At 44.0% G+C, this 27,980-nt stretch overlaps 2 protein-coding genes across 2 annotated transcripts; one reads left to right on the top strand and one right to left on the bottom strand.

The window, feature by feature from the left end:
- Positions 1-1,983: 1,983 nt before the first annotated feature.
- LOC139337072 (zinc finger homeobox protein 3-like) lies at positions 1,984-19,439 on the bottom strand. Its single transcript, XM_070971426.1, has 11 exons — positions 19,144-19,439; positions 14,967-16,674; positions 14,334-14,872; positions 13,958-14,171; positions 13,191-13,298; positions 12,915-13,051; positions 12,648-12,758; positions 10,950-11,103; positions 6,030-10,789; positions 5,221-5,889; positions 1,984-5,078 (listed from the first exon to the last, which is right to left on the bottom strand). Exons 2-11 carry the CDS (start codon positions 16,636-16,638, stop codon positions 4,962-4,964), a joined length of 8,481 nt encoding a protein of 2,826 aa, XP_070827527.1. The 5' UTR covers positions 16,639-16,674; positions 19,144-19,439; the 3' UTR covers positions 1,984-4,961.
- On the top strand, positions 18,685-27,415 carry gtf3c6 (general transcription factor IIIC, polypeptide 6, alpha). The gene is given in 8 exon segments (XM_070971429.1): positions 18,685-18,727; positions 18,730-18,766; positions 25,189-25,222; positions 25,629-25,709; positions 25,831-25,894; positions 26,598-26,642; positions 26,745-26,852; positions 27,075-27,415. Coding segments are annotated over 8 exon segments (528 nt in total). The 5' UTR covers positions 18,685-18,699; the 3' UTR covers positions 27,206-27,415.
- Positions 27,416-27,980: the final 565 nt, after the last annotated feature.

Here is a 27,980-nt window from a genome sequence, read left to right as displayed (position 1 = left end):
GTAAAGTACTAAAGGGGGGACAACGGGGGCAGGGGGGTGCCACTGGATGGGGGATGGTGAGGGGTCACAAAATAGTGTGGACCTGAATGTAGAGACACCAAAGAATGACAATAAACAGGAGATTTTTTGTTTTGTTTTGTTTTTAAGTTACACTGTGCAGTCAGAGAGTGCTGATATAGAGACACATCATAACTAGGATGCTGGAGATCAGCACAGAAAGTGTTTCCACAAAATCAGAGAGACAGTTTCACTCATTTTTTCTGTTCATTTACAGTACTTACTAGGCAAAGAGTGTCAGTTTTTGCAGCAGAATGTAGCAATTATAAATAGAGTGTATTTGCGCTTGCAGGCTAGCTCTGCCACATGATTGATTAGGATGGTGTGACGACCATTAAAAAGTCATTTAAAAGATGGATAGGGACCACATTTCCAAATAAAAACCACTTTATACCTGATGAAGTGCTGAACAAACTCTCCTTCAAAGACATTTACTGATTACTCTCGGCGTGTGTGAGTGAGTGTAATGTGGGAAGCAACCATGTACTGTGTGCATCAGCTATACGCGATACCAAAGTAATCTTCAGGACACCGTGGGACAGCGGATAGTGATGTTCACATTTTGAGAACTAAAATTAGATCACAATTTTTAGATTAAAAGAAGTGGCATGATACTCATTAGGTCAGAGGTGTAGTATATCTGTGTACACACGATGCCACAAACAGGCCTACACACACTCATTGGAGTGATCTGATAGCATGGCATTGCTTCAGTGTTGCTTTATCCAGAGAAGCAGAGCTGTGTCTGAATGTGCGAATGCATTTCGGCTCTGTCTCTTTAACTCAGGGCTCCACCACAGCAGCATGCTTTGGGATTCATGCATAAACATGAGCTGGCCTTTCAGCTCTCTCCTCACATAACCAATCTAAATCTAAATGAGCCCCCACTACAGATACACCAGCAGGCAATGACATTACATCCCCCCCCCCCCCCCCCAGCCCCAGCCCAACCCCCTACTCTACCCCACTACCCCCAGCGACACATATACACCAGCAGGCAATAATTTCACGCCATCCCTCAAAGCCCCCCCTCCACCTCCTCTGCACACACACTCGTACCCCTTTTTGCCGCAACCTCACCAGCTGCACAGTACTCATTTGATTAAGAGGGGGAGGACAGGGAGAAGGAGAAATGGTGGGGGATCACTTTATCAGGATGACTTTCTAAGATGGCTATCAGCTAGGAAGCTATCTCAAGCCCTATTCTGTCTTTACTTTGCTATTGTCCTCCCCATGTGTCTGAGTGTCTGTTCCCTGCAACCCCAATCACAACTGTTTCATGGATATGTTTCCTCTGTTGTCGCATTTCTGTATAATGGTTAAATGAATTACTTGCTGGTGGAGAAGCAGGAGCAGATACCAGTTTGTGCTTGAGACTCTGAATGAACAACGCATTCCTGTATTGTAGTTTCTCCTCTCTGGCAAGTTGTCTCATCAACCAACCACTGGAAAGTTTGACTCAACAAAAGAACAAAATAAAATCTGCAATACCAACCTTTGCTATGGTCTTCGAAATGTTGCATATGAAAATCTGCGTGTCCTAAATGTGCTGTAGTGTGCAATTTTCCTCCCCTTTCTCCCAGAGTCGTAAAACACATTATCATCAGGAGCAGCAGCAGAAGCAGCAGTGTAATTCATCTGAGGTCGTTAATATTCATCATATCATTTAGTCACAAAGGAAACTCATCTGGCTGAATGTCACAGATGTAATTAATGAAGTGACCCCAGAGGTCATGGCTCCATTCACCAAACGCCTTCCACACACGGCCGTGTTACACACAAAAGCCTTCTAGCCAGACACACACCGCCACCAAACATACAACCTGGATAATGAAACACATACAGTAGAACAGGCAGACACCCTCGCATACCACAACATTCACAAAATGGCTTCTCTCGGTTAGACTAAAGGGATGAGACCAGAGCATGCACCAAAGCAGACTTTATTTAGCTCAGTGGAGTATGGGAAGGGAAAGGAAGAGAAACACACACCAGTAGAGGAAGACTGGGGGAGGGAGAGTATAGAGACACACTAAACCACTGGAGCAGGACATAAGGACAGGTGCACATCACAGGTATCTTTTTGGTCATCACTATGGCAACAACATATCCAGAAAAAAATGAAAAGAATAGTTTTACCTACAGTAAGGATAACAGAGTCCCTTCACCATAGAGGACCCCAATATGTACATCTTACAGTCACTAAGATCAAGAGAATACGAGAGAAATGAAATTGAAAATAATCTGTATACAAAAAAACTGCCTTTGTGGTATTTGGAATGCACATTTCTGTACAGAAGAAAGCTCATTGGTATTGTCGTAAACATTGGTTAGTTTAAGAACAAAAACATGACAGAGTTAGTCAGTCCACATCCTTTGGAAAGTTGGCTGTGATGTCAGTCTGAGCTCAGCAAAGCGGTTTGAGCTGGACAAACGGACCAGAGACATTGCAACACACAAAGACCGACAACATACCAGCGGAAGGTTTGGGGCTGAACTCCTTCAAATAGCTATCCAGTATCTCCATACTTATTGAGAAGTTAATGCCCCAGACAGGTTCTCTGCAACTGGAAGCTTGAAAAAAAAAATTCTGGTGTTATGAAAGCCATTTTTATCTTCTGAGTAGGGGTAGTTAATAGGATACTGAAAAACAAACCTGATGGAATTGAGCCCCACATATCCATTTGTTTTCAACAGAATAACGGATGAGCAGTTTATCAACAGCATCACAGTTATCATTACAGTTTGTAGTCATTAAAGCCTAGTGGTAAAGCGATCAGAGCATGCATCTTTCTACAGTATCGTTAGAAACTACAGTACGTTAGCAGCAAACTGGACATCCTTAAGGGCTGAAGTTCAACACTATGGTAAAAAAAGAAAGAAAAATAAACTGCAACATTTCTCAAGAGAAGTAAAACTCTTTAACCGCTATATTACAGACTGCCATGGCTCTAGTTTGGGGTTTTGGTTACAGTCTCCAGTGTGCTTATGAGAGGCAGAAAACAGTAGCTTAGATATAGGGACTCCTTCCTTCTTTAAAAACAGCAATACATCGTCAAGTAAACAGTAGCGCTTATTTTCGTAGGTCATATGGTTAAAGTATCATCACGTCTTTGGATTTTTGTCTTAAAGCATTAATTATTGTTTAGCTATTATTGTTATATTATCATTATTACAGTTAGAATAAGGACTGGTTGCAAATGAACACAGGGGGAAAGGTAGAGAGAAAAAGAGGAAAATAGGTAGGGAGGGAGAATGAGGGAAAATAAATTAAATGTACAAAAATAACATCAATAACATCCGAAGTTTTTCTCAGCTTTGCGCAGTAGCTCCCCATCTGTAAGTGGAACAGGGAGCTATGTCTCAATCATCCAATGAAGTCTTGAGTCAACCATACAAAAGCTAAATACTGTACATTTACCCCTCACACTATTAAACACTTTAGTTTCAATAAGGTTTTTGTAACAATCTATTACTCAGAGGTGAAAAGCTCAGATCCTTGAAATACAGAGATGTTTTTGTAGATATCTTTTAATACTTTGTCCAAGGTTAAACCATGCCTCTTCTGTTTTAAAAACAGAAAAAATCAGTATTAAGATCACATTTGAAGCAGAGCCATGTTGAACTGTTGACCTGAGCATAGAAAGCTTTACATTAATCACATAACATTGGTCAGCCATTGGTATATTCAAATAGAACGGAAAGGCAGTAAGTCACCTTGCCTGAACATATCAAAGCTGTCATAATCTTTTCATAATCATGACACTATTATATCGAAGCAAGACAGTTTATCTCAATCCATAAGATTTATATTAAGAAACTATTACTAAACACACACAATGTAAATTTGAGTTTGGTTAAAGTTTTCATATACAGTATAATGGTTGAGTGCTATAAAAAATAGTCTGTCCGGACAAGACAAACTGGCCTTTACGTTCTGTGCTATTTGGGCTGTAATCCACTAAAGGAACATAGAAGGTGTACATGTACAACAGAAGACTCATCATTGGCTTGTGGAGGGTGAAGCTGCATTCTAGTACCGTATCAGTCTATTGGTACACGGCTTAACCTACGGCAGCTGCAGATCTCACCCATTCACTGTACAGACGTCAGCTCTGCAGTTTGTTATTGAAAACAAACACGTTGAAATTAAATCCACAGACATGTAAAATTTTGGTTACGAGCTTTGGAATCTGAGTCAGTCTTTACAAAAGCTCTATGCGAATACCTCCGTCTATTTCAAGGATTTTTTTCCATTTTTTTATCATCTTCTTCTTCTTCTACTACTCCTTCTTCTTCTTCTTCTTCTTCTTCTTCCACTATTAACTGCTTTGTTTTTCTTCAAGTTTATCTTTTGGAGCTCTCTATTTACACTAAAATCTCTTTGACAATTTCTTTTCCAGCCTCGTACAGACTGATACTACATGCTACACAGCTAGTCATCTAGCACTGTCTGGTGGAGGGCCCACTGTGAGTCTGTCATGCAGACTGAGAGGTAGACTGCAGGTCTAGCTGGGCAGTGAGGTCACATACTTGGAGAATGCTCTTTGGCCTCTGTGGCATCTGGTTGGTTTTATCAAGGTGGTGTTTGGTTGTAGTAAGGTGTCTGACGGAATAAGGAGAGGAGCTCTTTTCAACAAGAACGTACAGACCAGGAAAGAGAGTTTAAGGACAATATGAAAAGAGGAAAGCTGTGGTAAAGAGGACTTGGTTTGGGCTCTCTCTGACTTTCAGTTGAGAGAGTTTGTCTTTGGGCCACTGTGGCTCTGCATCTTTGGGGTGTTCAGGTTAGAGGTTTGGCAGCAAGGTGGACAGGGTATACGTTTAGAGGCCTACAGCAGGTGCAGGAGGACTTTTGGGGAGCATGTATTAGAAGGAAGCAAAGGGTCTGAGAGTCTGCCTCTCTAAGCTCTGTCTCTCTCCCCAGCCCCTGCGGACAGCTCGGCCTGCTCCCTCTCTGCAGAGTCAGAGCTCAGGCTCCTGGCCCTCTTCTCCTTGGCTCTGGCGTTCTGGAACCACACCTGGAAGAAAGATTTGTATGAATAAATATTAACAATTAGCTTTACAAGACTTAATTGAAATTACAGTTTTTAATCTTTAATAAATGCATTTATTAAACTGCATTTTATTATTTCATTATATATGAATAATTTAAAAATTCACCTGCACCACACGGTGAGGCAGTCCCAGTTCTTGGCCCAGTGCCTCACACTCTCGTCTGTTGGGGGTACGGTGGCTCCTGTAGAAGTCTCGGAGCTGAAGTACCTGAAAGTGGCTCATCTGTGTCCTTTGGCGCTGCTGTTGATGGTGGTGCTGCTGCAGAGTTTGTGTCTCACCCCAGTCTGAGCTCGGAGCCCCAGATCCCTCAGGACTCAGAGAAGCTTGGTCAGCCATACTGGAACCCTCCTCACATGGGTACTCCTCATCATCTTCATCATAGTCATCATCCTCCTCCTCTGCGTTGTTCAGATCAGTGGTTGAAGACGAAGAGGTCACATGTGGCTTCACAGTGAGCTCTTTGTTGCTGATGACATAGCCATGGTTTGGGATAGGGTTGGAGGAGGCAGATGGGCCTGGCCTGTCCATGACAGGTGACACAGCCATACCAATCTGCCCAATGGATCCATTACTCATCGATAAATTGTAGCCTGCTCTTTCAGCCTCTGCCCAGTGGCGCGATCTCATATGGGCATCCAAAGCACTCTTAACCTTGAAGAGAGCCCTGCAGAATGGGCAGCGCAGGTGGTTGAAACCCAAGCTGAAACTGGATCCTGGCCCCATTGACCGGAACTGTCCTTTTCTCTCTCTGGCTCGTGTATTCTGAAACCAGACCTGTGAAGGAAAGACCCAGTATGTTAAAATCTGAGGTGCACACAATGCATAGTCATTTTTTTCTGCCTTTCTTTCTGTCCCTCTCTCCCAAAAACATTACATTCACACCCATTCAAACACAACAAGCATCCATGAAGTACCTGAACCACACGCCTTGTGAGGCCTACATCACGTGCAATGCTTTCCAGGACTCCTCTGGTGGGGTTAGAGTCCAAGCTGTAGCGCTGATACAACACTTCCAGCTGTTCTGGAGTGATGGTGGTCCTCTGACGCTTATCTCTTCGGTGCTCCTCTTCAACCTCTCTACTGCCCCTTTGGCCTTCAAAACTGGTCTCTGACATTAGTTTTGAATTCTGTTTCATTGGTGTCAGGGAACTTTGAGAGAGGCTGCTGAGGGTATTACTTGAATGATCAGAGAGCGTGTTCTTTAGTTGTATGTTGTTTAAGTGTGAAATCATGGGATGTGTGGGATTAGTGTGCATCTGGGACACAGTGCCTGAAAGCATTTGGCTGGCCATCAGGGTGTGGTTGGGATGGAGCATCATGTAAGGCATGGTTCTGTCTGTGAAGCCAGAGTGGAGAAACTGGACCTGGGTCTGAGCTGCCAGCAGGTGCCTGGTCTGATGCTCCTGCCACAGTTGGAATGAAGGCAAGGACATTGGACAGAGACTGCACTGGAACTGAGCCTGGGTTTGGGGTTGTAGCTGGTTTTTTGGCTGGGTTTCAGTTGATAGACCAGAGCTGACATCAGGCAGCCGAGTGTGGCTTTTTTCAGATGCTGGAGAAGCAGGGATGCTGGGTAATGTATCAGCAGGCTTTTCAACAGTTTGATCAGAAGGAGAGCTGTTTATATGCCCCTGGCTGGAATGAGCCATGGATTGGATGGTTGCTTCTGTTTTTTGTGAAGAGGAGGAACAGCGAGGCTGGGGTCTTTCTGAAGTACTTTCTGGCTGCAGATTGGGTTCACGTTGTGGAGAGGACCCAGTTTTCATGACCTGAACACTTTCGTTACACTGGATGTCTGCATCTGAAACTCCATTTTGAGCTTGAACAAGACTTGCCACAGGAGAGGTTGTTTTATCTTCTTGTTTCCTAGTAACGAGTGTTGGTTCACCTTTGGCTGTTGGATGCTCATTTTCTTTGCAGTGACAGGAAGAATCAAGAGCAGGTGAGTCGGGGTGGGTGTAATACTCATAAGTAAGATCCATGGAGTTTTCATTCTGAGATTCACCCTGTCCTTCATCCCCACAGCTGTTATCCTCATTATCACCATCATTCTTGTAGTAGCCATTTCTCTGTCTGTGGATGTTGTCAAGCTGGTTCTTCCCCTCTAATCCATCATCTGTACCCCGGTCTTGATTTTTGCGAGCTCTTTGTCTAGCATTTTGGAACCATACAACAATGACTCTGTTCTGGAGAGACAACAGAGCAGATAACCTGTCATATTCTTCCTCTCTGGGATAAGGAGTTGCCTCAAACACCTTCTGTAGGGTCTCAAGCTGTTGCTCCGTGAAGCGGGTTCTGGAAGAACGTCGGCCCCTATGAGGCTCTCCTCTCTGGAGGTCTGTTGTCTGGGGCTGTGGGGAGGTGTTGGCCTGAAGGCCTGGGGACAGTGAGCATGGGGAAATTGTCTGAGGCTGGTTTTGCACTGCTTCCTCTCTGGAGTCCTCCAGGGCTATGGTTGGGGGGTTATTAAAATTGTAAGGGGAATCCTTGTCTCGCTGGCGCTCTTTAAATAGGGTGTTGCGGAACCAGTGTTTGATGACTTTATGAGGCAAACCAGACAGAGCAGACATCTTGTTGATCTCTTCATCACTAGGGAGGCTGTTAATATCAAAGTGTTTCCTCAGAACAATCAGCTGCTCTTCAGAAATTCGGGTTCGGGTTCTCTTACCCTGTTGTTCAACTATTGTTGGGCTGACTTGTGGTTGCTGTGCTGTTTGGATGGGACTGGGTTGGGATGACTGACACAGCAGTGCAGGATTGAACTGTGGAGGCTGACCTTGCAAAGTTGGGCTGAGCTGGGGTTTCTGGGTTAGCAAAGCTGGACTAAGCTGTGGCTGTTGCCCTATTAGCGCAGGGTTGATCTGAGATTGGTAGAGTTTTGCAAGCTCGGGGCTCACACTTGAGTCTAACCAAGTTTGGGGCTGAAGAGCCACAGACTGCATCACAACTGGAGGAAGGAGAGGTAGCTCCATGGGAAATGGAAGGGGGGATAGGGGCAGCTTAGGTAATGTCAGTGGGGGTATAGGAAGCTGAGGCAAGGGAAGAGAAAGCATAGGTATTTTAGGTAAGGGAAGAGTTATGGACTTAGCTGGGGATGTGGTTTGTGAAGTAGCTGTAGCAGATGTGCTTGGGATGGGTGCCTCTGGAGAAAAATCATGAGTTTGAGATAGAAATGGAGGAGAGGGTGCAGGGGCAGTTGGTGTTAGGTCTGTAGCCAGGGTGCATGTTTTGTTTATGGGGTCTGAAATTGAAGGTACAAGCGAGGGTTCAAGTGTATTAACTTGAGGCTTAACTGGTTCCGGTGCTATTTCTGATTCTGAGGATGGGGCTGGAGCAGCAGCTTGGGGACAAGCAGTTGGATTCTCAGCAGATTTAGGCTGTGTGAGGGGGTACATCTGGTCATACTGCAGCCTGTATTCTCTGGAAAACCTCTCTAGTGCAGCAGTGGGAAACAGCATCCTGTGAATGTACTCCTTGTGGCTCTTTAAAATCAAGGCATCTGAAAACAACTTTCCACAGTCTCTACACTTTTCTCCTGTTCTGCAGCATTCTTTTCCTTTGTTTGCTAATTCCTCATCTTTGTTCTGTGTTTCCTCTTCTATCTCTCCATTGCCATCTACTCTTTTGTTATCCTTACAACCATCAATCTCACCAGCCTGTAGTCCACTAAACTCATCTCTTTCCTCCTCTGGACACACCTCCATCTTGTTGACATCAGAGCACTCTTGTTTATCTGTTATCGTATGAGCTGATATCTGCTGCTGGTGTCTGTTTCTACTTTGTATATACTGCAGTGCCAACTCATAACCATAACTCTGCAGCAGGGCTCTAAGAGGCTCCCCATTCACAGCAGCATAGGGTACTCTGGGAGGGGGGCACTGCAATCCAGTAAGATTAAATGAGGATGACTCTGTTTCTTCCTTCTGACTCTCATTTTTAACACCAGGAACAAGCATGTCTTCTTTTTCTTCCTGAAGACTGGAATGGCTGTGTTCTCTTTCTGTGTGGTTGATTGAGGATCCACTGCAGGCCGTTTCAACCTTGGTTTCACACTGCATATGATCCTTTGGTTGGCAAACAGCTGAGTGTGAACTTTGTGTCTGTGTTTTTTTCTCATCTGTTTGGGGCTGAGACTCCCTTTTAGCTTCTGCCTTAACTTGTTCTTTTGGGATACAGTTGGCAGATACTAACTGACTATGTTCTTCGCTCTTAACGACTAACTCTGGGTTAAGTTTTATGTCTCCTGACAAGTAAAAGGGCAAAAGAAGTTGCTGCTGCAGAGAGAGCAAGTTGTCTGGTGTCAAGGGGAAATGTTGTTTAAGGAAATTCTCTGGTCCAATGGGAAGGTGCTGCATCAACTGGGACTGAAGCAGAGCTGTGTGTTGCTGTAACTGAGCTTGGGCCTGTGCCTGAGCTTGAGCTAACTGCTGCTGTTGTATAAGCATTAGATGGTTTCTTGATGCTAGAAGCTCTGCCACTTTCTTTTTAGTCTGCTGGCTGTCAGTTGCGTTAGAGATGGTTGGCTGGGCCTCAGCTGCTAAGCCTAGCAAAGAGGCTGAAGAGCTTACTACATCTGGCCTCTTGGTGAAAGGAAAACTCTTGGATGTTTCTTCTCTGGTGGTGGCAGCCTGAGAAGCAGTAGTGGGAGCTGACACTGCTACACTAGATGCTGTGGTCTGTGGAGCTGTGTTCTGGGCAGCACGAGCTCTAGTCTGATGAAGGACAGAGCGAAGATGTATGTCCAGTGTGGAGCTCTGGCTATAGCCCACTCCGCACAATCGGCAGCGGTAAGGCCTAGGATCTGAACCACGGGGAGCCTCAGTGGCAGCAACACCTGCGCCAGAGTCCTGCAGGGCTCGTCTGGCCCGGTGGAGATGGGACACAGAGTTATAATGGACCAGAAGAATGGTTTTCTGGGTAAAAGATTCAGAACATATGGTGCATTTATAGGGCCTGGCTGGGTCCAGATAGCGGTCCATTGTGGGATTAGAGCTCTTTTTGACAAGAGAGCTAGAACTGGGTTCTGATATGATCTCCTCATGTGGCCCTTTCTCTGGCTCAGTTAAATCCTCCTCACCTCCTCCTTCACCAACCATGTCCTTCTCTTTACATGGAACCTCTTCTTTTTGTTCCTCCTTTCCCTCCATGCCTAGAGCCTCTTCCTCTATGTCTTCATCCTCACCCTCTCCTGCTTCTTGACCAACTTGAGGTGATAAAGTAAAATCTTGTTGAACTGAACTCTTATTATGCTCCATGTATTGCGCAGTATGTGGTGGTAATAGTGTATTCTGCCCCTGTGTGTTGTCCAGCTGTGAGTGTGTGTTCTGCATGTGTCTCTGCAGGGCCTCCTGACTGCGGCATTGTCTAGAACAGAGGGGGCACTCTGTCGCCGCCCTCATGGCATGGTACTGCCAGTGCAGCTGGAGCTTCTCCTGAGTGGGGAACGCCAGGCTGCACCTGCTGCAACGGAACCGGTAACCATGGCGATCAGAAAGGGGAGGGGGATCGCCGGGTGGGGACGTGGGCGGGGAAGAGGGGGGGATCTGTGTCGGGGACTCGGGAGCCAGTCTACCATTGGAAGGGTGAGTGGTGTTGTCTTCTAGGGGTGGGGTGAGTAGAGCTGTGACATCTTTGGGTGCGGCTACATCTCCCTCAGAGTTCTCCACTGAAATGCCTGTGAAATGCCAAAAATAGTGATTGTGAATTATTTCACAGTAACATCAGGCCAACGAGTCAATGTGTTTTGGACAAATGACCATGAAATGATTTGGTATTTATGATTCTTTAATTAACATCTAATCTGTGGTCAGTTGTATCACGCATTTTATACCAACCTTTGTTTTTCTGTAAATCCAGAGAAGCAATGGAATCAGCAGTATGGGAACAATTTGCATTGTTACTCTTGGCATTTTTATTTTCATCCGTGTGCAACTCTGTCTGTGGTTCCGTCTGCAGCTGAGGCTTTGGTTGTTCCATGGATAGTGTGACCTGGAGGAAAATAATGTGACACTCTGTCAGGTACATTCTTTTTTGTTTTTTATTGCCAATTACATTCATTGATGTTTTCCCAATTCAGACTAAATGAAATATGGAATATTACCACATTTTCTTGATCCAACATCATGAATAAAACATGTTTAATTGTACAGCATAGAAGCAGGCAAATATCAAGTGTATAAACACAGAGTGCCTGCACACCCTGTCGTAGTATCATAAAACATTGAAGTGAGAATCTGTAAGTGTATCATTACATCTTGCACCTGCCTGCACAGCAGAGCAGACAGCAAGGCACATCAATTTGGTGATAAGTGTATATGGTTGAGATATGTGGGTCTGCCCTTCAGCTCCTACGACACCCTCCAACATGCCCCAAGGGTTTAATAAAACTTTACTGAGCTGAATAATGAATTTATTTAAAATCATCCTTCATATAGAAAACCTCCCTATCCACAGCTTCAAGCACTGAGAGCCAATACTATATCTGTGCGAACAGCTAGCTACCCTAAGGAAAGGACAGACAGCTTAAGATGAGATTTACATGACAAGAGTTTTCTCTGCGTAACAGCTTCATAAGAGAGAAATAGAGGAACAACCACACACACACACACACACACACACACACACACATATACATACATACACACTGCAGAGAAAACTGAAGGTCAGGCTTAATCTAGAGAGCGTAATTGGAAAGCAAGGTACATAATGGCCATCATCACCTCAGTCTGAATTAATGAACCTCAATTACTATCAGAGAGAGTGAGGGAGGGGTAGGAGGGGAAGGAGGGAGGACGATGGTGGGGGGGTGGCGGGCTACAGGGTGTAGAATATGAAAAAGAGAGGGAGCAGGAAGAGGGAGGGAGGAAGTATGGGGCAATGAACAAAAAAACTGCTCCGGAGAGAGAGAGTGAGTAAGGGAGGGGTAACGCATAAGAAATTGAGAGCGAGCTTGGGAGAGACAGAAAGGGAGGGGCAGGGACAGAGATTGCTGAATAGGAATGATAGGAGTAGCTGGAGGGGGGGAGAAAGGGACAGCAGAGGGGAAAAAGGGTGAAAAGCAGTCAGTCAAGTGGAGGCGAAGAGCGCAAGAGACAAAGGCCACTTAGCATACGGGCCAGGGAGATGGAGGATGGTGATGTGGATAGATGACCAGTCTTTGTTAGTTGGAGAGACACAGTAAAAAGCATGGGGGCCCCTTTTTAGCTTGACTGCACTTCTGGTAATAGAAGGCTACTTAAACATGCATTATAGAAAGACTGGCTTTTCCCTCACTCACTCAGTCAAACCTTCTCTCTTCCACTCTAAAAGACGCACATACACATACACACAGAATGCACGGCTGCATCAAAGATGATAGCGGGGAGCTACTTAAACATGCATTAAAAAAAGCGCTGCCTTTCTCTCTGGTGCCTTCTTAATGGAATTGTCTCCCTACATTTCACTCTGCCCCATCCCCCATCGCTTCGCCTGCTCATTTCTTTTTGCTTCCTGACGAACGCAAATACAACAAATACACACTTGCATATACTTACAGTGCTGATGAGCTTGTCTACACAGTCCTGCGCCACACTGTGCACATGTGTGAGATGTTGTTGAAGGTGTATGTATGGGAGTTTAACCTGGCACAAAGGGCACTGGACAGTCTAAGAGAGAAGAGAGCACAGATGTGCATGGGTTTGTGGGACTACACAAGCACCTGCCATCACCTCTAATCTAGAGCTGCATTTATTGTCTCGGCTGTTACATTTTATAGTCACACAGACATACTTAAATTATTAAAGTGTGTGTCGACTGCTCACCTGCTGGTTCTCATTTTGCTGGTGTATTCTGGGGCGTTTGGTTGAGATGGAGTTTTCCATTTCCTCACATCGAGAGGATGGACGCTTGACTGAGGGCAATGACTCCCTCTTTTCTCTTTCCTCCCCCCTAGTTTCTCCTTCAAGAAAAAAATTACAAGACCATGTAAACGCATTGATATTCACTATGTATGCATCATATTATCATACTATCATTTGAGTTAACAAGAATATGTCATAAAATGTGTTGAATTGTCCTGCATGTAGAAGCAGCAATACCTGTCTCCTCAAAAATATTCTTCACCCCCAAGTTACATGTGTCTTTGGTTGTGTCCAAAGGACCAGTGGTGGTCTCACTGGAAGTTTCCATATCCTCACTGAGCTCTCCTGGGAGGGGACAAGACAAATAATTATCTTGTACAAACATTGTGCTTCTTACAATATGTTCTCACAAACTATCAGGCTAATTGTAGTTTATATTATTCTCTAGGTAGCATCCTTCAAAAAGACCATTGACTTTGGACCACACTTCATTCTTCTTGCTTGCCTCTATACACTATTGATCACATATTGATTCTCCATTAGATTCTCCTCAGAGGTGGAGTAGAGGTAATATGGACTTACAACACATCAGTTCACCTCGATAAGTCTTAATCCACACATTGACAAATCACAGGATACATTTAATTCACAAATGAAGTCCTGGACTACTCATTTTAGCTGTTGTACCAGCACAACAGACAATGTGAAATCAGTGTATTCTTTGGAACAGACTGTAGATTGGTGACTAGCCTTCACCTCCCCCATTCTTGTCCAGGGGATTTGTATTGGTCCATTGATTAGCAGGTGCTAGTTAGCTGTTGTCAGGGGTTATTGGGGATATAACAAGGATGTGTATTGACTAATCAATTTGCTTGATCAATATCTCAGCTACAGCCATTAGTCATTTTCTCACTCTTTTCATCTTAATCCCCCTGTCTGTTCTCTCCTGTCAGCGAGCACATGCAACATGAAATCAAATACACCCACACAGTTCATATTCTCACCCGTGTCACCATCAGGACTTTTCCTGATAGTAAAAATGGCTGCCAGCTCCTCTCCGCCCATTGGCTGCAGCTGTAGTAGCCCTTCCCTCTGCTGATGGGTTGGGGTTTGACTGTGTTTCAGTACTTGGAGTTTAGAGGAGGAGGAGTGGTTGCACAGGAGACAGTGGAACAGCCACGAACCTCCATCAACCTCACCGTCATACTGCTGCAGGAACTAAAAATAATGAGGTAGAAAGGAAAGAAAGACAGAAAGTTAATATGGTTGGACAATAGTTTAGAAATCTAGTCTGATAATCATGAATGGCTTAATACATTTTTACTTCAAAGCTGCTTGCTGGTCCTAAGACAAAGGGGTTATTATTGAAAGTGCACTGACTCTGTAAACCCGGACGCTGGCCTCGTGATGGGAACTGAGGGAATGTCCTCGTAGCTTCTCTAAACTACTGGTCACGTAGTCACACAGGTTGCACCTCAGCTGGACAGGGTTGCCCTTAGCAATAAGGGCAGCCCCCTCCTGACCCCTGTCACCACCCTCCTGGAGGTGAGCAGCAAGTTGGTACCGGGTGCGATGTCTGTCAGTCTGGCAGTGCAGGGAGAAGTTAGCCCTCAGCGGGGTGGTGTAGCCACATAGCCTGCAGTGGCAGCCGCCAGCAACCAGGGAGCACCACTCAGACTGGGGCAGAGAACGAGGGGCGTTCAGGTGCTGCTCCACAGACTCTAAGCTGTCAGACGAAAAGCAGGAGCAGACAAGGCATTGAAACACGCCCTGGGAGAGGGGTCCAGTTGGGGACAGAGATGGGGCTGGAGGGGGAGAGGGAGAGGGGGAGGGAGACGGAGTCAGTGTTGACCCAAGGCTGACTGGCTGTTCTGCAACTTTCTGACTGGTCAGTCGCATGTTCAGGGAGAGCTCGGCGCCTAAAAGACAGAGAGAAAACCTGTTAAGAATTCACAATTTTTTTTTCCAGACTTTTTTGTTGGATTACATTAAGAGACGTGATGCATTACTCACCTGTGTTTTGTAGGTGTTTAAGCTGCGGGGCAAGGCTCCTGCAGTGAGACAGATAGTAACCTCTCTGGAGCCGCAGCATGTTATGTGTGTGTTTCTCGCTGGTGGTGTGTATGCGCAGGTTCCGGGCAATGCTGGTCTCATAGTCGCACACATCACACCGCCACCGCTTGCCATGTGAGTGAGAGTGTGCAGGTGGTGTGAGCTTGGCGGCCTGGGTAGTAGGCGTCGGAATAGAGAGCGGGAGCTTGTATGTAGGCTCATCCACTGCATGACCGTTGGAGGAGCTGCTATTGTTGGTAATGTGAGACGTGTGAATGTGACCATTTGAGTGTCCCCCAGTCTGAACGTTATTAAGGTGTTTATCCGACTGCATGTGTATGCTGAGGTTGCCTTTCGATGAGGTAGCATAGTCACACACCTCACAGCGGTAGGGCTTGTAGCCACAGGCGTAGGTTTCACCTCGGGCCAAGCGAGGATGGGGTTTCCCCGAACTGCAGTATCCACACATATCTCGTGTTGCACCTCCACAGACACACTTTCCCCCAGAGGCACCACACACACACTGGCCTCCTGTCTCTGGATGTTTCTCTTTCATGTGGACTTGCAGTGTATGCTGAGACTTATAGTGCCAGTTACACTTGGGGCATTTCAGCGTCTTACAGGAGTTGCGTGAGTGCATTATGGTCATGTGACTCGTCAGTGAGTTCGGAGAGAGGTCTTGGTTGAGGTTTTTAAGGACAGCTTCTTTCTGTTCTCTTTCTTTGTCTCGCTCATCATCCACCTCTGTGTCTTGCTGGCTGTCATTTGGTTCTGGAGCTTTGGCACCATCTCCATTAGAAATGGAAGAGTGAGGAACCCCTGCCGGCCCATCATCCTCAGCAGGTATACTGGCAGGCTCCATACCTGCCAGTGGAAAAGCCAGAGTAGACTGCTGGGATTTAAAGCTCTGAGGAAACCCAGAAATCCAGCCCTGATCTCCCTTAATGTCTTTTACCTCTGTCTCGCTCAGCAGGGCAGAAGAGGAGGACGGACAAGTGAAGTGCTTTGGAGAGATGGAAGGAAAAGGGGAGGGCTTTGGAGAGGTGGAAGGAGTGGGGGAGGGCTTTGGAGAGGCGGCTATTTTGCTGTCGAGTGTGCCACTGGCCTTTGCAGTGCTGGAAGAAGAGCTGTGCTGGCTCTGTTGAGGTAATAAAGAACATTTGGATTTGGTTTGGCTTTGGTTTGAGATGGCCTCCTCCTCTTCCTTCTCCTCCTCTCTGCCTCTGCTGCTAAGAGCTGCTGGGAGGCCCCCTGTAACTGACGCCTCTCCCTCACCTACATGCACCTCCCTTTCTTCCTTCCTTTGCCTTGACAAGTATCCCTCCCCGAAGTCTTCCTTCAGCCCCTGCTTTTGACATGGTCCATTCTCCTGCGAATGTCGGCCTCCTTCTTTCTGGTCACCTTCCTCTGTCTCTTCTCTAGCCTGGGACCCCTCTGCGCCCTCCTCCTCCTGCTGCTGATGCAGGGTCAGGGGCTCTTTGGCAGGGGCCATGGCTGAGATATGAGAGGATGACCCCTGTTCAGGAATGACCGCCAGGGTCAGGAGAGGAAGAGATAAAGCCTGGGGACTGAGGTCAGCATCTCTCTCCTCTCCTCCCCCTCCATCCCCTCCTCCTCCCTCACTGCTGTCCATACCAGAGGCTACAGCTGCCACGCATTACTACCCCACCTGTGAGTTTCAGATACAGAGAAAGCAACAGAGAAGGCAGGACAGAGACAGGAGAAAAGTGTATGGAAAAAGGAGAAAATGAAATACATGAGTCATGTAAATAGTATTGCATAACAGTGGAGGCCATTGATTACAGTCCCTGGATAGCATCTGTTCAATACTCCCTTCACAGTGCGCAATACGGAGGCTGGTTACTCAGGGGTTAGCGTTAGCCCTTAATGGGAAAATCAATAGCATGAGCGCTAAACTAGGTAGAGGAATGCGGGTAAAGGCTACACAGGAGGTCTATAATATTCCTCAGGGGATAGGATTAAATAAAGAACTGAACGCTTCTGAGCTAAAGGGCTTCCACTAAATTGCCACACTTAGATAAAAGCGGATAAAAGAACAGTTTTTAAAGCCTGTGTATCTGTCTCTACATCTTTTGTTGTGCATTAGTACAGAGATATTATGTGAGGAAACGGGATCCCCGTTTAGCACGAGCCATTATAAAACACAGTGCAAACGCAGGGAATGGACACAATACAATAGACACCTGTATAATGTTTTAGTCCAAAATACAACAAATACTTCGGTGAGGCTTGTACAATTTTTGTTGATTTTTCAGACAGGTGTTGATTAAAATCTGCAGCGTTTTCTGAAGCAATAGTTTGTGGTGTTATTTTATGTGTATAATATTGTGTCCACCTCACATCTTGCACACTATAAAACACACCAGTGCACATAAACACAAGCAATGTTGTACATTCAAATAACGACTGCATTTTTGTAATACACCGTCACTTAATGTATCATGCATGTATAGTTGATAAGGTGTAAGCAAATGGTTTAAGCAAAGTTGACAGCATTTACTTGGATTTAGAAAAAAATATATAATTTTAATGGAACTAGTAAAAGGTTATTGCATTTCATTCACACACCAATGACCATAAAAATTCAAGTTAATCATTAAAATTTTCAAAAATTGAGAATTGCGGTTTCACAAAGACTCTGAATCACAAGCACAATCATGCATCACTACAGAGAGTTCCTAAAATATGAATAAATCGGGCCACTCCTACTCTTCTGTTCCTGACTGATAGATGGATACCACATATGACAGATACACCTTTCTTAGTCTGTGTGTGTCCCACAATCTCATTACTGACCTTTTTTAATCAAGGAGAGACCTTAATGTACCCTTTCACCTTCTCCTTCAACCGACCAACCCCCTCCTCCTCCTTAAACACCCTCTCTCTCTCCTTCTCTCCTGCAGCCACCCCCTCTCTGCACCTTAAAGATATATGGCTCATATCGGCACTCTGATAGTGCTTTAATGTACTGTGTTTATGTCACAGGCCACAGACCCTTGCCCACTGCAGCTGTCCACTGTCCCGCCGGATAGCGCTGAGGGGCTGAGCCTGCCTGCCAGCAGCTGAGAACAGTCTCTAATCTGATAAAGATTTTCATTTACACTGCAATCAATAACCTGGGTCTATCGGCAATGTAACTATTTATACAAACATTCCTGGCTCTCTATCGATCACAAGTGCGGGAAACCATCATTTAACAACGTGTGTGTACATCTATATGTGTGTGTGTGTCAATGTGTGTACATCCGGTTGTTTGCTGCAAACTGATTCTGATAATGCCAGTTAAAGCACACACACAGAGAACACCTGAGATGTAACATGCATATTAGAAGTGTCTGAAAATATGAAGACATCTGTGTCACTTGGTGTGCACGCTACAGATTCTGCAACATAAAGTTAGGTCCAAATATCCAACAAAAACTGTGGTCCCTTGTGCTGGTGTTTTTGTGTGTCTGTAAGAAAGAGAGAGAGGGTGAGTGTGTGTGTGTGTGTGTGTGTGTGTGTGTGTGTGTGTGTGTGTGTGTGTGTGTGTGTGTGTGTGTGTTAAGAATAGAGAGAAAAGGGAGACAAGGGTGGGAGGGAGAGAGAGAAAGGGACAGAAGAGTTGTGTGGCTATACTTTAGGAAAATGCATTTTGTTTGTCATTATAGGATCTGTACAAATACAGCTGGACATGGACAAATACTGTTTTGAATGCACGAGGACCCGATGGAGCACATGCAGCCTACACCAGTCTCAAGGTAATAGCACTAAGCTGTATTTTGCTTTTTTTTTTTTTTTCTGGGGGCACACCACCGGGGTCGTATGAGAATACCGGACGGGCAGCGACTTGAAGTTCAGTCCCCGTCCCTGCCGGTGCTGTCAAGCCGCTGACCAACATTCAGCCTCCAGACCAGCTACTTCTGCCTTTGTTTACAGTGGATCGTACCGTACCACACTTCGATTCAGCCAAACCAAGCGTTCACTATCCAGTAACAGGTGACTCGATGCACAAACACATCAACAAAAGCTTGATCTGTGCGAATTACGGGCTGCACTGACCAAACAACCCCACCTCCCTTAGCCGGGTTGCTTCCTCCCACGTCCCTTTAATATCGTAAACAAATGGCAGACTTACATTTCTGCAGCGGCTCTGGTACAAAGCTCCGTACGCTGAATGTGTAGTAGTCCAGAAAACAATCGTATAGAGAGCCCACTCATTCCTTATGAATGATCCTCTGCGTTTTTACGGAGCCAGGAGGAAAAATGGGGAGAGGGAGAGAGAGAGCAGCGGGGTCCAAGTTGTTACCAAACAACAGTGTAATTAAAGCTACATATAGGCTGTAGTAAACAGACGATGGGGGACGGAGGGGTTTGTGCGAGCTCCAGAGGTAGAATGAGTTCTGATCACTGTGGGGGGAAAAACACTTGGCTCTTTATTCCTGCTAATTAGTTTCCTTCAAAAAATGGCTGAGATTACGCCCAGTGCGCATGTGCGTAATTGCGCAGACACCGCTAATTAGCCCGTTTGGATCAATAGGATTCCGCGAGAGAGAGAAAGAGAGGGAGGGAGGAGGGAGGGGGAGAGGCTACAGGGGACGCATAGAGAAGACAAGGAGAAGAGGAAAATGTTCAAAAGTCGGAGAAATTACATCTGAGAGGATGAATTGTAATTACAAATTCAGAAAATTATGGCTGAAAAATCCCGACAGTACATTGTAAAGAGATATTAAGACAAATACCAGCTCCTCTATAGAAAAATAAAAATCTAAAGCGAGAGCAATACTGTAGAAAAATCTCTAGCTCTACCAAAAATACATAATAAAATAACATGAAGTATAATAATGTCAAAATAAAGTCAAAATTGACACACACACACAAAAAAACAGACATTTAATCCCAACAGGTTTTGCAGAGAAATATTATGATGACAGAAAATCTGCCAAAAACTGCGACACTATCACCGCGATGAAGACTACAAGCACATTACAAGGCCCCAGAGGATTATTTTAGGAATATTATATTGACATTTTGTCAGAGCTAAAGCACGAGTCAGACCCTCAAAGTGTGCATTATGTCCCACTCTTAAATCACTGTTTTGTTTTCTTTTTTTTTTTTCAGTTCGTGAAAAATGTCAATGTCTGTCATAAAACACACTTGCTTTGGAAAAGTTGCAGCTTCTAATCGCGAGATTCTGACAAATATCCACCTCTAACAAAGAGATCTGACAACGAAAGCTTAAAACAAAAAGGAAAAGTCTCGTCTGAATATGCTTTAATGTGACATATCGCACCGTGGACTGTGTTTGCACTCAGGCTGCAGGTCTGGGTTTCGAGCAATGGTCTGCTGCTTCATTCTTCTCAGTTTGGGAAACAAAACAAAAATATTTAAGCTTAAATTGACGTGTCCATTTCTACGTTTGTCATCACAGAAGACCTCCAGTTTTTCTACTCCGGCCGTCCCATCCTCGCCTCTCGGCTCCATTGTTATGATAATGCTATTGTGAATTTCACGCTGGAGATGCAATCTGTGATCGTCCATATTTTAGAAGGTGAAAACTGCATTTATTTAAGATCAAACCGTGTCTTATTTACTTTATAAAGGTGTGACTGTCAAAGCTGACCTCGTCCTTATTGAAGGATTGTATAAATGCGAATCTTGAAAGGTAAAAGACTACAATATCACAATAAGTCCCCACGGAAAATAAAAATATAGGAATATTCTAGTATTACCACAGGAGGTAAAAGGGGCGATGGCGTTAACTGCAGTAAGGTTACTATCAGCTCACTGTTGCGTGAAACAACCGCACTACAAGGCCATATCTGAATAGTACATGAATATTAATGATATTTCGTTATGTTGGTTTTCAGAGCACTGCCATAATTTGATTTTGGTTTGTCTTGGTTTGGTCTGATTACATTCCTACATGTGCAACGATAAATATGTAAAGAATCGATGCATTGGCCAGTGAATTAAGTGCAAATGATTTGGCCTACGTTTGTAGGACATCCAATAATCATATTACGATTTGAAAACGTTTAAAGTGATTGCCTGGCACGTGCCACCAAGCAAAGATTGCAGGTTATCACAAACATAAATCAGTGGCTGTTGTGTTGTCCTCGTGCCTACGTGGACATGTTCTGTTGTTGTTAATGGCTGCAGCTACAACGTGACAATTTTATGTCATTTTATGAGCAAAATGACAATGAAAGTGAATGGTGATATAATTTTAACGTTAGTCCATATCACAGGGTGTGTGTGTGTGTGTGTGTGTGTGTGTGTGTGTGTGTGTGTGTGTGTGTGTGTGTGTGTGTGTGTGTGTGTGTGTGTGTGAGACATAAGAATTTATTTTGTAGGTGCGTCTGTGTTTATGACTTTAAATTAAAAGAAACTCCTAATTGAAGCTAAAACAATATGTGGACCTGCTGTGTGAGAAAGTCTATTTATCTATCCTCACGTGCATATTTTAAAACTGTCGTGTATTGACAACATATCAGGTTTGTGCTCCTTGTATACATGGAAAATGATAACCTGTAAATAGATAGAATAGAAAAAGAAAAAAAAAAAGATTTGGCCCTGATAATTTGCTTTGATTTCACACAAAGTATGTATGTAGCCTGTTTGAATTTCATCACACACATATGATCTTAAAGTTTCCCTTGTAGTGCTGTGACACAATAATAAATGATCCTTCTTACCATATCCTTCGCTGGCTATTGATGTGCATTTCCATCTGTATTTGAGTTTGCGATGGCATTTTATTGGCCCCATTTAAAACAATGAAAAGGCAGGTGGACACCTACACGTTTGATGTTTACGTTTGCGTGCGAGGAATGTGTCATTTACTGTATGTGCGTGGCTCACAATTAATAGAAATGTGCAGTCCTCTGAAAGCAGCCTTTACATAAAGTCACATTTTTACAGAGTAGAATAGAATAATCGATTCCCCTGATTGCTTTAAATGTAAATGCCTTGAAAAAGTGCAGATATGAGAGGAGATGCTGCCCCTGACTGGCACTGCGACTTCATTTCCATAGTGATAAATATAGATTTCTAATATTTTACCAATATTAAAGCTCTCGCGTTAGTCTACATTTACATTTGCAATTTACACACACACTGTTGCAGACACACTCAAACATACACAGGCGGTGCTGTAAAAGGCATCATGCTTTCCATGCCCTCAGGTATATGCCAGGGGTTGTTGTTTTCACTGTAATATATAGTTAGCCCTTCCACCAATTTACCCTGTCAGTGCTAATGGGGCAATTAACCACTGTGATACCCCCCAGGCAGAAGGAGAGCCAAGAGCTCCCCAACTCCAAACTTGTCTTTATGACATTTATATGACAAAATGTGGGGGAAGCTGGGGACCCATCTGACACCTTGGAGGGTCCTTAATGTCACTCCCTCCCTTGCCCCCTCCCCTTTCTGCCCCAGGGTATGGCACTGAGCAGGAAGTGTAATACATCATGTACAGGAGAGGCTCAGGCCTTGTCCAGGAGGGAGAAAACTTTTTACTATGCATCCAAATCTTCAAAGAGACAACTCTGATTTACACACCGTGTCTACATTTGCATGATTATGAATGCAAACTGGCCTTCAGAGTAAGCCACACACACACAAACACACTTCCCTGCCAGCACACTCCAACTTGACCTCCCTTCATTTGAGCCATTTGGTGTCTATAAGTCTCTCTATCTTTGTCTCCGCTCACATTCCCCCTGTCTTTCTTACATCCCCAAGGAGGCAATAACCTCCCGAGCAAGTGCTTCCCCTTGAGCCGTTGTCATGGTAACTTGTGGGCTGGTCGACATGACAACCCCACCATGGTCCAGAGATAGATGATAGGCCAGGAATGGGGAGGGAGACGGCACATGGGGGATTTGCACCCCCTTTAATTTGGTTTGCCTGATTCTGATTCAAAATGTTTTTTTTTTCCTCTCCCTCTAAGGGTGAGGCTCACTCGGCATCAACCTGCTTTACATTTATACAGGTATTTACAGCCTGCAAGCACTGCGTACTAAACTGTTACCTGCCTTGCTCTACGGTACCTGGATGGCCATCGCTGAGGGAGAAAACCATATCTCTCGAACCTGTTTTATTCTCCCATTCTTGCAAAGCATATAACAATAAAAATATGAATAAACTGAATATTGTGTCCCTGCAACAGACCTGAAAAACAGTTGTCATTTTCATCCAAAGCAAATGAATATTAGTGGTGAGCGCAGGAAATCTGTGTGTTTTTACACTTTGTCCCGTTTGGCCATTAAAGCTAGAGTCTGCTATTTACTGTTATCACCAAATTCAGGAGGAAATGCAGATACATATTTGAAAAGCCAGGAGCGTAAAGATGTCTACGTAATAAAGCACCATCTTCCCAAGACTCCATTTCCTACATCTGAGGACTGTATTGTAATTGTCCCAGCACCATTTTATTGACTTTGTCATACCTCGAGTTAAACAGGTTCAGCATTACTCCATCAGTCTGTTTATCTTGTCGTCTGTGGAAGAGGCTCCATCTATGGCTCCTTCTAAAACGAAATGTAAAAATGTAAATTTGCCAGAACATTTATTGAATAACGTAAATGTTGTCACATCACATCATATGTGTAAAAGGCCTGAGTGACAGTCGGTAATAGCTGATAGTTGACCATTTGCACAAATACGTTTCACTTATTTATCCTCTTTTTATTACAACTGTCCTGTGGGATTGTCCCTCAAGTGGAGGACGCGGTGATAAGAAACATCGTCACGACAGTCCTGAGCGAGATGATGAATCCCAACCAGCAGTGCTGCCCCTCAGCTGACCCTGATCTCTGACCCCTGTGTAGAGGGCCGCAACGAAAAAGAGATGTTTAATATCAGGATCAATTAATCAGGAATATTAAATACACTATATTATGTTTCAAATATACCAAATGTTTTATATATGTCAAATATATATAAAATAACTGAAAAGAACAATCCAGTCGAGTATTTTGAGGCCAAATTATGTGAAACAAAATCAAGATAAATGGATGATGAATGAGTTAAAAACATTTCATTCATCCAAAAGGCTTCACGATTCTATTGTTGAAGAATTGCCTGGCTTTAAACCTTGCCCTCCAGAAACTGCACAGTATTATTTGTTTGATTTCAAATGAATATATGTTGCTAACCAAAATTCAATGACGTAAAAACAAATCAAATATCTGAGAATTCCCCACCCCTTCATAAAACTCGTAAAACCTCTTTGATGAATTGCAAAACATTTTTTTAGCTCGTAAATTATATGTCCATCAGATTCAGTTTTTAATTATTTTAGATTTTACTGTCTACCTTAAGGCTGGGAGTCATTTTGTAATGACAGACTTTAAGGTGGATTTTTGCCTTTGATGTGTGTATCAGAAATAGGTTTGTGCCAGCACTGGCCTACTTCCATGCCATGTTACAGAGACCTCCAAATTCATTTCTGTGTAAAAACTGCAGTCCTGACAAAGCAAAACGGAAAAACTCATCTTCTCCCTCGGGTGCCTCCACACACCAAGCTACATGGTTTGTTTTAGGCTCAATATTTTTCATTATTGTGCACTTTGATTGTGATTCAGTCGTGTTTCTCATCTGGCCTCCTGTTTGTGCGGCTGTTCCTTTTTTGTTTTGGATGCGTTTGATGTGTGTGCTTGTTTTAGGTTTTGTTGGCCCTGCCTTTGACAGATGAATTTCCCCTTGGGGATCAATAAAGTGTATCGTCTCATTTCATCTCATCTCATCTCATCACCTCAGCTATGGCCTGCTGCAGGAGAACATTAATAACATTAATGTTAGATGTAGATGAGTGAGCCAACAGGTAGGCAATATTTAGATCCAATCACACTCGACCATAAGTAGAATGAACAGACACAGACAGACAGACAGACAGATAGATGGAGGGGGGAGAATAGTTGTTCCTTCCATTTCCAGTTCACATTAAATGGCTTAGCTAGAAAACATGCCAGTAAAACTGAACAACAGCGCCCCTCGATGGTCGGAGACCGTAACTGAAAATATGCCAGACAACAAAAACATCATAAGGCTTGTCGGGCACCGTACATTCGCGGAAGTTGTCAAAAGAATTATTAGCAGAAAGAGATGGGGGATTTCCTTCATAAAACGTAGAGAAGATATTAATTACGGACATCTTTATAATCTCTCTTTATTCCAGGACGTTCAACATGGACGATGAATGGGAAGAGGAGGTACGAAACTAAGTCAGTGGACTACAGTTTACAGCATAGCGGTTCCAGCGTTAGCTTCATGTGGCTATCATGTTTCTGTTAGCCTGAGGGATCCTGACAGGATTGGAAGGATCAGTTGGAAAATTAACGTTAGTTGTCGTTTTAACTTTAACCTTTCAAATGGGAGATTGAGGGACAAATTTCCCATTAAATGGTTGTTTGGGTTTAAGCGTGTAACGTGATTAATATTGATTTCATGATGAACGTGTGTGGGAATCCCTGAGTTCACGTTAATTCATTCATTTTCTGACCAAAATGTTGTGCAAGAGAAATACTGTAATTAACGCTATGGTAATTATGCTCTTTTGACTGTTGAAAAGTTTACATTTCAATCATTAAAGAAAACTTTTTCTTTTCACGTGTTTAGGAGCAGCTTGTTGTGGTGGAGCTCTCTGGTATAATCAACAATGACTTCTTATCCAAATGTCGGGGCTCATGCAAGATACTTGTGAGTTTCAGATATTAATTCTCTGTGGTGAAGAGAGAGAGTCCGGCCGTCATGCATAACATCCACAATGTAGGTGTGCCACTGCAGCATTTGCTGAACCAGTTTTGTCCATGTGTTCCAGGATATTGACAGTGAGAAGCCCATGATGCAGGTTGGCCAGTATGTGTTTGCAGGGGAATATGAAGGTAAAATGTGGCTTTACTGACTTTAGCCTGCTGTTAAAATACATTGCACTCTCCTTTTTACTTCTTTGTAAAACAAATTGTCATGTTGGAAACAGGGCTGCATGGTGGTGCAGCAGGTAGTGCGCGTGCCTCACAGCAAGAAGGTCGCCGGTTTGATTCCCGGGTCGGGCCTTTCTGTGTGAAGTTTGCATGTTCTTCCCGTGCATGCGTGGGTTCTCTCCGGGCACTCCGGCTTCCTCCCACAGACCAAAAACATGCTCATTAGGTTGATTGGTGACTCTAAATTGCCCCTAGGTGTGAGTGTGAATGGTTGTGTGGCCCTGCGATCGGCTGGAGACCGGTCCAGGGTGTACCCCACCTCCCAGGGTGCACCCCACAGCCTCCTGTGACCCCAAAAGGGATAAGCGGCATAGAAAATGGATGGATGGATGTTGGAAACATGTGACTTTACACAACCTCCACAGTTATTTCCTAACACTGTCACTGCTGCCTGCGATAGATGTTTGTGGTTTCAGTCATGATGACTGGTCAAAACAGCTAATATCTGGTTTTGCAAAAGATGGCGTGGAAATAGAGACATGTTTTTAACAAGCATGATTAGTCATTGTGATACTGGCTATTTTCACCAGCACAAAAGAGTCTCCATGAACTCCTGTCATAGATTTTAACAGAAATTTTAATTGTTGTCCTTCCCTCTTCAAAGACGCACTGGGAACTTGTGTGCTGTTCGAGGAGGGACCAGAGAAACGTAAGGGTTTCCATATAAACACTCAGTGTTTACTGTTGTGTTTCAGTTATATTTATTTCTTTATTTACTTTGCTTACTGCCCATTTTGATATATATCTGCAGGAAAAGCGGACAGTGGTCCGGAGCTGAAGTACATTTGCCACACTGTGAAGAAACTGATGATGCAACGAATCTTCCTCACTGACAAGAAAGAGGGTGAAACCAGCACAGGTCAGCCAGAACAGCTAAACTCACCATGGTGCAAAACGTGTTGTGACCTCTTTCTTCTAATACAGTTAATATGATCCGTATTTTATGACACACGTGTTTATACGGTGTTGCTTTTTAGGAGTAGCTTGAAGAAACTCCTTCTTTATGTTATGCATCTTGACAAAAAATCAACTTTGCACAGCAACATTAAAAACCTAAAAATGCCTTTGTTTGTTGTCTCAGCAGGAAGTGGTGATAGTGGTGAACAGAAGGACACAACCTGCCAGTCCACTCAAGAAGAAAATGCCAACCAACAGGGAGAAACAGATCAACAGGAGGACAACACAGAGTTGAAAGGCTCAGCAGTGGGCTGAGAACTCCCTAAACAAGCGTAGAAACACTAGCATGTGTGAAGCTGTGAGGGGCTCTGTGCCTGAAACAGACAGTTCAGACTGTTGGATTTGTACAGTTCAGCAATGAAGAGAGGTGTCAGTGTTACTGTAAGACTTGCACAATGTGTCACAGTTAATTTAATATTTGATAAACAGTGTAGATATGACTAAAGGATGCCTGAAGAGAAAAGACTCATCGTGTCCCTCCATTCCTTTCAGATTGGAGGGGTCTTGGTAAGGGTAGTTACAGAAATGTGGTGGGTGCTCTCAGTTTGTGCTTCTCTAAAATAAATTTTTGTTTCCACTGATCATTATGAATATTTAACCAGCAGAGGAAGAAAACTCTGCTTGAGCTGCAAGGTTGTAGTAGAGTTGTGCTCATTGGAGCATGAGTCGTGTATACGTTTAAAGAAGTGAAACGAATACTCGCCTAAAAATATGCAGGCCATATGTTTCTGATTAGGGATGAATTGGTTTTATCAGCAATTCTTTGACTATTGATTTGCAGACTTTTTATTTGTTAATTAAATGAATTGGGCTCAGCAAAAAGATCTTCATTAAAACAATCTTTATTGTCTGAGTGTGGTTTGTGTCCTTTTTCTTGTTTTTTTTTCCAGGATTTCTGCCACAGATGTGTGACTTTTACATTTTGTCACAAACCAAAATGGTTTTATGTTTTTAAGAACTATAAAGTAATTAAAAGATTTGTAATGGGTCGTTTCATTTGAATAATCAGAGGAAAGTGCTGGTCTCGGGT

This window comes from Chaetodon trifascialis, chromosome 10, assembly GCF_039877785.1.
Source record: "Chaetodon trifascialis isolate fChaTrf1 chromosome 10, fChaTrf1.hap1, whole genome shotgun sequence".
In the NCBI taxonomy this organism is placed as follows: Eukaryota; Metazoa; Chordata; class Actinopteri; order Chaetodontiformes; family Chaetodontidae; genus Chaetodon; species Chaetodon trifascialis.
Note: the sequence above shows the minus strand (reverse complement) of the source record. Positions and strands in the feature narration are given on the sequence as shown.